Source organism: Fundulus heteroclitus, chromosome 21, assembly GCF_011125445.2.
Source record: "Fundulus heteroclitus isolate FHET01 chromosome 21, MU-UCD_Fhet_4.1, whole genome shotgun sequence".
Taxonomy (NCBI): Eukaryota; Metazoa; Chordata; class Actinopteri; order Cyprinodontiformes; family Fundulidae; genus Fundulus; species Fundulus heteroclitus.
Window position 1 is genome coordinate 38,776,096 of NC_046381.1, and position 12,203 is coordinate 38,788,298.

Sequence of the window (12,203 nt, forward strand, 5' to 3'; positions counted from 1 at the left end):
GAAGGGTCACCACGCTCTCTATCGCCGGCCTGCTCCTCATTTCTCCTCCGTCCTGGACCGATACGAGGAGGAAGAAGAGGAGGAAGAGGAGGAGGAAGAGGGGGCGGGGCTAAAGTGCAGATTCATCAGAAAATGAGGAGGAGGACAAAAAGCTGTGAAAGCCAGGCTGAGGTGACAGACAGGGTTTAATGGGAGGATGGAGGGATGGGGGGGGTCACATGATTTATTCAGGGTGGGGGGGTGGAGGAGGGGGGGGGGGGGGGGGGATTAGGACCGGGGGCGACCACCTGAACCTCACAATCCCAGAGTCCCGCGGGAACGGAGGCGGCAGGTTTGAGAGGCCGTTAATTGTCTCCAACACGACTTTAATCAGATTTCTGCTCCCAGCCTCATCTGAGACCCGTCCCCCATGGGGGGGGGGGGGGGGGGGGGGGGGGGGGGCAGTCATTAGTGCCAGCAGTCCCATATGCTGTCCGACGGTACCGGGGAGAACCCGCAGACAGACCCCCCCCACAGAGCGTAACTCACACTGTGACAGGCAGCCACACAGAGGAGGAACGCTGCAGAACATCTATGTTCTCAGAGAACCTGGAGAACCTCACAGCAGCAGAACCCTGACGGAGCTTCATGCCACAGACACCAGGAACGACGTTTCTGAGGGAACCCCAAACAAGCTGACGTTCACCTCTGCACCTGAAAAGGTCCCTGATGTTCTCCTGATGTTCCCCCTACGTTCTCCTGATGTTCTCCTGATGTTCCCCTGATGTTCTCCTGATGTTCTCCTGATGTTTCCCTGATGTTCTCCTGATGTTCTCCTGATGTTCCCCTGATGTTCTCCTGATGTTCTCCTGATGTTCTCCAGATGTTCTCCAGCAGAGGAGCTCACAGCGCTGCTCCTCAAAGCAACCAGACGTTCCTTAACCTCGATGCTTTCAGGTCTCTAAAGCAGAGTTTTAGTCTCCAAGTTCAAACTTTGGGGATTTGCTTTAAAATAAGAGAATTTAGGTCATTATATCTAGAATAGATGTTTCATTTAAATGTTGTTGCAATCAATTATGCAATAAAATATGTAACTAATGATAGATAAATCAAATTTTTCATTCTGGAGCAAAAAAAGCTGCTTCTGCTGAAACATTTGTCAGATTGTACATGTCTTTTTTTTTTTTTTTACATTTTTCTCCCCTAAATGATAAAATTAGGCATTTTTCTTTAGTGTTAAGTGGAAACTGAGCTGAACACGCATCCATGGTCAGGAACCAGATCTAAACCAGATCTAAATGTGATTTAAACACAATTTAAACCAGATCTAAACCAGATTTAAACACAATTTAAACCAGATCTAAACCAGACTTAAACACAATTTAAACCAGATCTAAACCAGATCTAAATGTGTCCAGGCAGCTTTCAGCGATGATGCACAGAAGCACCTTCAGTATTAGAGGATTCTGGCTGCTGAGGGTTGGTCTAAAACTTTTGCACAGTCCTCTGTCAGCATCATCCACCTTTAATGTGTCCAGAAACACCACATCGTGAATTATTCAGTGAATAAATAATAATAATGCCACCGGTAAGCAGCTCTCTATCAAACAGCACCGTCAGAATCTAAAAATAGAACGTTGGTTGAGTAAATATTTGACATTCCGGATGTTTTACGGCTGGAAATATTTTCCTACAGCAGAAAAGCGTGATTGTGGGACTGAGCGCTCCGCTGGGTCTAGCTCCTGTTTCCAACGTTAAAAATGTGGATTTATTGCCTTTAATCTGGTTTTAATGGGAGCTGCAGGCCCGTTAGACGCCGTCGTCTCTCTCCCAGCTTCTGTCCCCTCGCTGCTGCTGAGGGAAAGCTGCAGAAACCGGGTCAGGGTTTGTAGTTCTGCAGCAAACCGGAGCGGTCCGATTGATTTCCGTTAGAATCACGGAGCGAGTCGTTCACGGACGGAACATTTAGAGCCGGATCAATGAGAGGCAGGCGGAGGTCGCTTTATTAGGCCTTAGATTCTGATTGATTGGGCAGGAAATCCCCTCTTCATTAGCAGCAGAACCAGCAGCCTTCAGCTCTCCTCCAGGTCCGATTAAACCCACCAGACAGAACCGGGACAGAACCTGAGATCCAGCAGGGTTTCTGCTCACTCTCTGGTCTGATTCCTGGACACGCAGCAGATCTTCAGCCCAACAGGACCTGGAGAAGTCCTCCTCAGCCTGAAGGCCATCATGGCGGCTGGTCCTGACCCGTCCAGGGTTCCACACCAGAACCACCAGCTGTTACCTGGTTCTTCTAACAATCTGCTGAGGTTTCTCCATCTCCTCCAGGTAAATACTGATGTTGGGCTCTTCTGTGAAATCCTGGCAGGAATGTTCAGCATCTAAGCTGCAGCCTCCTTTATTCTCCTCGGTTTCCCAGCAAAGCTAATCATGTGTGCAATCTGGAGGTGTGTGCGCCTGTCCTCTGAACCGTCTCCCAGCAGAGCCTGGTCAGTGTTTAAGGGGGCCTGTGCTGTTGGAGCTGCCCCCATGCTTCACCCCGGACCCCTGATACACCCCCCCAGTGGGTGGAGGCAGATCATCTTTCATCACCCTCTACCATAGAAAGTACTCCTGGGTCAATGTGAGCTTCTGTGCTTTCTGTGTCTCTGCTCTGTCTTCTCTACCATAGAAAGTACTCCTGGGTCAATGTGAGTTTCTGTGCTTTCTGTGTCTCTGCTCTGTCTTCTCTACCATAGAAAGTACTCCTGGGTCAATGTGAGCTTCTGAGCTTTCTGTGTCTCTGCTCTGTCTTCTCTAACATAGAAAGTACTCCTGGGTCAATGTGAGCTTCTGAGCTTTCTGTGTCTCTGCTCTGTCTTCTCTAACATAGAAAGTACTCCTGGGTCAATGTGAGCTTCTGAGCTTTCTGTGTCTCTGCTCTGTCTTCTCTAACATAGAAAGTACTCCTGGGTCAATGTGAGCTTCTGAGCTTTCTGTGTCTCTGCTCTGTCTTCTCTAACATAGAAAGTACTCCTGGGTCAATGTGAGCTTCTGTGCTTTCTGTGTCTCTGCTCTGTCTCCTCTAACATAGAAAGTACTCCTGGGTCAATGTGAGCTTCTGAGCTTTCTGTGTCTCTGCTCTGTCTTCTCTAACATAGAAAGTACTCCTGGGTCAATGTGAGCTTCTGTGCTTTCTGTGTCTCTGCTCTGTCTCCTCTAACATAGAAAGTACTCCTGGGTCAATGTGAGCTTCTGTGCTTTCTGTGTCTCTGCTCTGTCTTCTCTAAGCCCCAGTGGGTGGAGGCAGATGAGCGTTCACACTGAGCCTGGTTCTGGTTCTGCTGGAGGTTCTCCTCCCTGTTAAAGGGGAGTTTTCCTCTCCACTGTCGCTTCATGCATGCTCAGTATGAGGGATTGCTGCAAAGCCATCAACAATGCAGACGACTGTCCACTGTGGCTCTACGCTCTTTCAGGAGGAGTGAATGCTGCTTGGAGAGACTTGATGCAACCTGCTGGGTTTCCTTAGAGAGGAAACTTTCTCACCAACCTGGAGGATCTGATGGAAGCTGACTTTAGAAAGAGCCTTGATGATGACATGATGTTAATTGAAGCTATAGGAATAAACTGAATTTTATTGAACAAAACCCTGTCATGGTGCCAAAGTCCCAGAACATCCGTACAGAAGTTTGATTTTGCTCAGAACAGCTGAGAGAACCTCATGGACACGATGAGGAGCAGCTGAGCCACCAGAACCCTGCAGAGAGCATCCATGTTCTGGCGGGTTCTTCCTGTCTCTGTGGTTCTAAGCCAGGGTGAAGGAGTCGGTACCGAGGAGTTCATGAGACACTAGAAATAATTATTTAAAGGCGACTTAATCAACAGCAGATCAACGGATTTCAGAGGTAATTAGATGAAGTCAGGATCTTTTCCTCATCAGCTCACCGTGGGGTGTGTTTATGGACGTCTCCGTTGATGTGTCCCCCCTCCGCCTCTCCCAAACTCCCCCCTCCTTCATGGAGCCCCCCCCTCCTCCCCCCCCCCCTCCTCTCATTAACTCTCTCCCTCGTCGCCACAGGCCTCCGGCTACACATATGGCGGTCACGCTGCCACACCGTTAACTAACACACACACACCGGCCAGCACCAACTGGTGTCCCCTTATGCCGCCTCCTTGTGGAGCTCAGGTCCTGCCGCTCCTTTAATCCTCCTCCATTAATACCCCCCCCCCCCCCACATTAATACCCCCCCCCCCCCCCCCCGCCTCCATCACATTAACTTCCTGCTCCCTCATCTTCGCTGCTCCTTCCTCATTGTCTCCTCCGTGCTCTAGAAAAACTATGTGTCGGGTGGATGGAGGAGGGGTGGTGCTGGTTGGGGTGGGGGGGGGGAGATGGAGGGGGGGGGGGATGAGTGGTTTCCAAGGCAACGAGCCACATTGCCGCAGTGGAAACGGAGGGGAGGTGGAGAGGGTGAGGAGTGTTGAAAGAGTGAAAATGAGAACAGAGGAGGGAGTGTGTGTTACTGTGTGTTATTGTGTGTCATTGTGTGTTATTGTGTATTACTGTGTGTGTGTGTGTGTGTGTTATTGTGTGTTGTTGTGTTACTGTGTGTAATTGTGTGTGTTATTGTGTGTGTAATTGTGTGTTACTGCGTGTTATTGTGTGTGTGTTACTGTGTGTTACTGTGTGTGTTATTGTGTGTTACTGTGTGTAATTGTGTGTTACTGTGTGTAATTGTGTGTTGTTGTGTTACTGTGTGTAATTGTGTGTTACTGTGTGTTATTGTGTGTTATTGTGTGTTATTGTGTGTGTGTTACTGTGTGTGTTATTGTGTGTTACTGTGTGTAATTGTGTGTTACTGTGTGTGTGTTATTGTGTGTTACTGTGTGTGTGTTATTGTGTGTTACTGTGTGTTATTGTGTGTTACTGTGTGTTATTGTGTGTTACTGTGTGTTATTGTGTGTGTTATTGTGTAATTGTGTGTTACTGTGTGTTATTGTGTGTGTTATTGTGTGTCGTTGTGTTATTGTGTGTTATTGTGTATTATTGTGTCGTTGTGTGTGTGTTATTGTGTGTGTGTTACTGTGTGTGTATTATTGTGTCGTTGTGTTATTGCTGCTGTCAGCAGAGTGACTCTCAGTGCATGGAGGGGTTTTCTCCACACTCATAGTTGTGAATGAGCAGCCAGATGAGCTGCTGGAGAGTTTTCAGTCTGACGGCAGCAGCGAGCAGGAGGTCAGCGTCTCCTCAGCCTTTAGAGCCTCAGAGGCTCACAGAGAGAAATCTGAAGCTCTGCTGTGATGCAACACCAGGAAAAACTGCTAAATAAGAGCCGGAGCGTCTGAGCATAAACCGAGTGAGACGGGCTGCTAACCATTAGCACCACCTCCACCTGCTGATGTTCCCCATCCACACGTGGGGAACCGCTGATCTGGTCCTCACTAAATGGACCCGGTTCTGTCCCACCAAGCAGCTGAAGGAGACCCTCCCCACAGCCTGATGCTGCGACTGCCGTGTCTCACTGTGGGGTTTCCATGTGGGGCTGGACGTAGCGGCAGGTGTGGAGAGTTTTACACAGTTACGTCCTGCAGAGGGTCTGCAGAGGGTCCTGGTCCAGATGATGGACTGAGCAGAGCTCTGGGACAGGTTCACCGGTACTTCTCTGATAGATGGATCATCTCCTCCTCAGGCTTTTATCTGAGGTGGACCAGGTTTTGTCCATCTACCCGAGGTCCAGCAGTGGAGCCAGTTATTGGTGATTCAGACGCAGAAATCAGAGGAAATCCTCTCATGATGGCGTAGCAGCGCGCTACGCTGAATGCAACGCTGCCTCCGCCTACCTGGCGGAGGTACCAGGCGGCCTTATACTTTTGTGCGGCCTTATACTTTTTAATCTGCTCTTTGCTGAGGAGAGAACGAGCAGGATAAGTCAGACAGAGACGCCATCCGTTTCCCTGTCAGCTTCAAGCATCCAGCATGCTGAAGTGAGCGAAGCGTCACCAGTCTTGTTCGGTTCAGTTCAGTTCAGTTCAGTCTGATTCAGTTCGGTTCAGTTCAGTCTGATTCAGTTCAGTTTTGTTCGGTTCATTTCAGTTCGGTTCAGTTCAGTCTGATTCAGTTCAGTCCAGTTCAGATCATTCCGGTTCAGTTCAGTTCAGTCTGGTTCAGTTTAGTCTTGTTCGGTTCAGTTCAGTCTGATTCAGTTCAGTCTGATTCAGTTCAGTCTTGTTCGGTTCAGTTCAGTTCGGTTCAGTTCAGTCTGATTCAGTTCAGTCTTGTTTGGTTCGGTTCAGTTCAGTTCAGTCAGATTCAGTTCAGTCTTGTTCAGTTCGGTTCAGTTCAGTCTGATTCAGTTCAGTCTTGTTTGGTTCGGTTCAGTTCAGTCAGATTCAGTTCAGTCTTGTTCAGTTCGGTTCAGTTCAGTCTGTTTCAGTTCAGTTCGGTTCATTCAGTCTGTTTCAGTTCAGTTTGGTTCATTCCGTCTGATTCAGTTCAGTCCAGTTCAGATCATTCCGGTTCAGTTCAGTTCAGTCTGGTTCAGTTTAGTCTTGTTCGGTTCAGTTCAGTCTGATTCAGTTCAGTCTGATTCAGTTCAGTCTTGTTCGGTTCAGTTCAGTTCAGTTCAGTCTGATTCAGTTCAGTCTTGTTTGGTTCGGTTCAGTTCAGTTCAGTCAGATTCAGTTCAGTCTTGTTCAGTTCGGTTCAGTTCAGTCTGATTCAGTTCAGTCTTGTTTGGTTCGGTTCAGTTCAGTCAGATTCAGTTCAGTCTTGTTCAGTTCGGTTCAGTTCAGTCTGTTTCAGTTCAGTTCATTCAGTCTGTTTCAGTTCAGTTTGGTTCATTCCGTCTGATTCAGTTCAGTCTTGTTCGGTTCAGTTCAGTTCAGTTCAGTCTGATTCAGTTCAGTCTTGTTTGGTTCGGTTTATTCATTCTGATTCAGTTCAGTTTAGTTCAGTTCAGTTCTGTTGTTGCCTTTGTAGTAAAGTTTCTTCCTCCCTTTGAACCCGTGTTTTACATTCATGGTCTGTCCCATTTGGTCTCTTTCTGCTTCTTTGCGGTTTTAGCAGCAGTTCTGGGTTTGTTCTCCGTTCGTATTAAAGCGGAGGATCAAACGAGCGTTTCCTCCACATGTGCAGCAGCGAGCAGCTCATTTACATCCAGAACAGGCCGGCAGCCGCACCACGTCCGTTAACAGGCCGACAAACCGCGCCGACACGTCCAAACGTGTCAGTGGAAACACGGCGAGACGGCGCGGCGGTTTGATCCGCCGCTCTTTGGGTTTTAAAGCATGTATTATTGATCAGAACAAGCAGCGGAGAAGTGGAGCGCGCCGCCACAGCTTTGTTCAAGGGCAAAGCAGCAAGTTCAGCACTTAGCCGCCTGACAGCAGAGGAGAGGCAGAGAAACAGGCGGACAAACAGGCGGCAAGGGTTAAAGCTGGAGGGAGAGGCGGCGGGCCGGTCCGCTGAGGCTGGCCAGCTGGTTCTGATACCGGGAGGAGGAAGAAGAAGTGACAACAGAGAGGATTTATCCTTCCTCTGTTAATAAGAAACCATCCAGTGATCCTGAATTATAGACAGGCATCATTTTATACCCTAGAAGCTATGGAGGACGCTCAGGTTAAGTTAAATTTAACTAAGCTGAGGAACATTACAGCTAAACGACACGTCTGTTGCATTTGGTACAAAGTTAATTCATTTTAATTATTTTAATTAATATATCAGCAGAGTCTGAATCAACCTGAGCAAACAGAGCCTGAAGCTGAGAAACATCTCAGAGGACTCAGGCCATTACAGACGAGGCTCTCTGGTATTACTAGACAAACTTTACTGTCATTGTGCACAGAGTGCAGACAAAACGACATTTTGCTGCCTACAGCTTACGACGGTGCAATGACACTGAAATTGAAATAAAATAACATTACAGTATAGAGTCCAGCAGTGATAAGAATATAACAGAAAAACAGGAGAATGTTCCACCATTAGTGCAAAAAGGCCTTCATTTGAAAAGTTCAATGTTGGCAGCGCACAATAATAACGGTGTAAAAATGCAGTAAATGTTTAGTTATGTACTTTTAATTTAAATGGATTATAGAAGTTCAGCATGTTGGCAGTGCAACATAATGATGTGATTTTTTAGTTTCTGACCGTCCAGCATGAGGCGCCACATGGCTCTGATTCAGGTCCTCTACTAATTATTAGTTTTGATTAATGAACTGAATCGTTGTAAATTAGCATTTTTATGCTGATGACACTGTAACCGTTCGGCTCTCTTTAGTTCAGCTGAAGCTGCTCCAGGAACACGTGACTTTATTAATGATTTCATGTCGCCGCCGTGTTTTAGCCGTTTTCTTTTCAGATCTCAGGATTATCTGCTGCCGACGCTGAAAGTGGTTTTTGGTTTATTCTGATCCTTTCACACGAAACAAGCAGCAGATCCACAGGAGAATGACTGAATTTATCTCATTCAGGCCTTTTGGTTACAAACCTGGAGCCTTTAAGGCTGAATGAATCTGGTGAATTTGTCCATGTTTGTTTATAATATGTCATTATTTTAATGTTTTATTTTATTCAACACAGTTCAAACATGCTTTATTAATTCCCAAAGGGAAGTCAAATTGAGGAATACTGTCAAAGTCAGGTCATGCCTCCCATTTTGCTCCATTTCACCTTTAAAGCTCTTCATGAAATCAGGAAAACCAGAGCATCATCTCTGCTGCCCGGCCGGGTCGTATCCATGCCAGCTGGACCCGTCCTCCTCCTCGTGTGGCCAAAGCGTAATATTCTGCTGAATCAACCCAACAACGCTCTCAGACAGAGACGCTCTAAACACCCAAACCTGAAGATGCCATCTACGTGAAACATGAGCAGCCAGCGTGAAACGGATGGATGAGTCCAAACAGAGTCCATCCTTCTAACACCTGCAGACCTGATTCATCTGCCCTTCACAGAGATTCACAGCTCAGACACCAGGACCAGTCTCAGTGGTGACCAGATGGTCCAGAACAACGAATGTAGAGCCGTGACCTCCCTGTCTCATTAATAATGGCCTTAATGGCCTTAATGGACCTATTAGTGTGATTTTCCTGAACCATGCTCACAACTGAAGATGTTCTGAGAGCAGAAAGGTTCTCCAGAACCAGAGCAGAAGTCCTGCTTCCTCCTGCTGAAGAGACAAGCCAACGTTCCTCCAGATGTTCCCAGAGTTCAGAGTAGGGCTGGGCGATAAATCGATTTAATCGATTAATTTGAATTTACAATTCTTTAAGATTTCATTTTTGGAAAATCTGGATTTTATTTTGCCAATACACTCATTGGGTTTCCATGAAGAGAACAGCATGTGATGCTGAATATATGTTTAGGCAAATGTATTGTCAAAATATTGTTAAGTGGAAACTTTTTTTTACCATAATACGAGGTACTTCATTTACTTATTTACTTTTTTTTAACTTAGTTTGATGTTCACAAGTGCAGTGAAGCCTGTTTTTAGCTCATTGTGTAATCCCACTAGCAGCAAATGTTTTGTTATATTTTTATTGTTTATAATGGCACGGCGGCCATCTTGTTTCACAGCTTGATTTTAGTTGCTCTTTGAATTCAGGTCAACTCCCTGACCAAATGCTTGACATAAAAAGCAAGGTTTTAATAATAATTTCTTTAATTTCTTTTTATGAAACAAAAAGGAGGGAAAAAAATCGATTAATCGAATTTGGTATGATAAAATCAGAGATTTATTTTTTTAATCCATATCGCCCAGCCCTAGTTCAGAGATCTGCAGACCCTCTGGTCTGGAATCAGCTTTAAAGACGTATGAAAAGATCAGGCTTTCTTTGCCATGAACCAATCAGCGCTGGGTTGCTTTTCTTCTCAGTGACCATCTCCACTGCTTCTATAACAGCCATGATCTGGTGTCTACTCTGGTGTCTGCTAAAACTTCTTTACTTTGGTCTGCAGAGTCTGATTATGCAGTAAACGTATTTCAGAAAGAACATCAGACACGTCCTGCTTCACCACCAACAGCCAGCGATGAAGAAGTTTAGGTCCTGACCTGAGTCCAGCAGCTCCTGCTCCATCACCCCACAGCCCAGCACCTCCATCCAGTCGCCCTGGAAGAGCACCTCCATCTCAAAGGAGGGGTGGGTGAAGGGGAAGTAGCAGTCGACCCACCGCACCTCCACGTCTGGGGAGGAAGACGAGGAGGAAGACGAGGGTTAGCCGAGGCGGAGCCCCCAGAGACGAAGAGCAGCGGACCGCCCGCCTGCCTCACCTGAGCCGAACAGGTGAGTGACGAGTCGGGTGAGGGTCAGCTTCAGGTCGAACTCCACCAGCTTCACCGCCTCCAGGGTGTGGGTCTCCTGCTTCTGGGCAGTGCGCCGGCCCCCCCGCTCAAACAGAGAGAGGTCCTCCCCGCTCTGGACCTGGGAGAAGAGCTGAGAAGCACAAAGATCACCATCAGAAGTCCTGCTGAGGTCACCTTCACGTCTGCAGAGAGGAGAAGGTCCATCAGGAGGCCAGCAGGGGAGCAAACACCTGCTACTACACTGCAAAAAGGGAACTAAAAATAAGTGAAATGTTCCTAAAATTAGTGGATTTGTCCTTGATTTGAGCAGCTAAATAAGATGTTTACCAATGGAATGAGTATTTTTACCCCTAAGATAAGATAATTAGATAAACTGCACTTGAAATAAGATAATGGAGATGAATTGTTCTTATTAAGTTCCATTGGCAAACAGTCTTATTTATCTGCTCAAATAAAGGAAAAATACACAAATTTCACAAAAAACATTTTACATTTTGAGTTCCCTTTTAGCAGTGTAGGATTGCCTCACCGAGGCAGAAAGTAATCACAGATTATAATCTACGGCTCGATTAATAAAGCTTCAGGTGGTCATTGAGGGAACTGCAGCTTTTATGTGCTGTAGCAGGCTGCGGCCACCAGGTGGCAGCAGCAACGGTTTCATGGATCAAATAATGTTCACAATCCTAAATAAAACAGTCTAGAAAAGTCTTTCTATCGCTCCGCCTCCTCTGAACCAGTCCGGTTCCCAGAGTCCTGGTCACGCGTGTGCTGAGGGTCGTCCTGGTCACGCGTGTGCTGAGGGTCGTCCTGGTCACGCATGTGCTGAGGGTCGTCCTGGTCACGCATGTGCTGAGGGTCGTCCTGGTCACGCGTGTGCTGAGGGTCGTCCTGGTCACGCGTGTGCTGAGGGTCGTCCTGGTCACGCGTGTGCTGAGGGTCGGGTGAGTGCCCACCTCGTGGTTGGAGAAGAGGCGGACCCCCTCCATCTGGTGGAAGACGGGGTAGTGGCTGGCGTCGATCTCGTCCCGCCTGTAAACGTCTCCGGCCAACAGGAAGGCGTCCAGACCGGACCGGACCAGCTCCGTCTGGTGGGCCGAGGTGTGAGCGCGCAGCATGGTGGTCCTGGAAACCAGCGGGAACGAGACGTCAGGCCGACACAGAACCAGACCAGAACCAGAGCCAAAGTGGGCGGAGTCGTCTCTGCAGCAGGACGCTCACCTGTTCAGGTAGTAGTTGTCTCCTCGCTTCCTGCTGGGGTGCTCAGGTGGGATCAAGAGGCTGTGGGGGGAACACAGAGTCACTTCTGTCTGCTGGACACGTCACTCAGGAAGGAACTCAGAACAGGTTCTACCAGAGAACACCGAGAACCAGGAGCAGGTCTGCAGGGGTTCTGGTTCTGATGAGACGGTTCCTCAGATATGAAACATTCATCCATACTTCCATCTATTCATGGATTCATTCATCCATCTATCCATCCATTCATTCATCCATCCATTCATCCATCTATTCATCCATCCATCTATTCATCCATCCATCTATTCATCCATCCATCTATCCATCCATTCATTCATCCATCAATCTATTCATCCATCCATCTATCCATCCATTCATCAATCCATCCATCCATCCATCTATTCATCCATCCATCTATTCATCCATCCATCTATCCATCCATTCATTCATCCATCAATCTATTCATCCATCCAACTATTCATCCATTCATCAATCCATCCATCCATCCATCTATTCATCCATCCATCTTTTCATCCATTAATCCAGCCGTCTATTCATCCATGAATCTATTCATTCATTCATCCATCCATCCATCTATTCATCCATCCATCCATCCATCTGTCCATCCATCTATTCATCCATCCATCATCCATTTATTCATCCATCCATCTATTCATCCATCCATCCATTCATCCATCTATTCTTCCATTC

At 47.2% G+C, this 12,203-nt stretch overlaps 1 protein-coding gene across 3 annotated transcripts in view; it reads right to left on the bottom strand.

Moving 5' to 3' along the window:
• fars2 (phenylalanyl-tRNA synthetase 2, mitochondrial) overlaps nucleotides 1-12,203 on the bottom strand; it is a 101,525-nt gene that overhangs the window by 65,140 nt on the left and 24,182 nt on the right. For all 3 annotated transcript variants that reach the window (XM_036124864.1, XM_036124863.1, XM_036124861.1), the window contains 4 exons: nucleotides 11,478-11,537; nucleotides 11,213-11,381; nucleotides 10,227-10,389; nucleotides 10,008-10,139 (listed from right to left, as the gene is read on the bottom strand). In XM_036124864.1, the coding sequence (XP_035980757.1) occupies nucleotides 10,008-10,139; nucleotides 10,227-10,389; nucleotides 11,213-11,381; nucleotides 11,478-11,537 (524 nt within the window). The remainder of the gene's footprint in view (nucleotides 1-10,007; nucleotides 10,140-10,226; nucleotides 10,390-11,212; nucleotides 11,382-11,477; nucleotides 11,538-12,203) is intronic.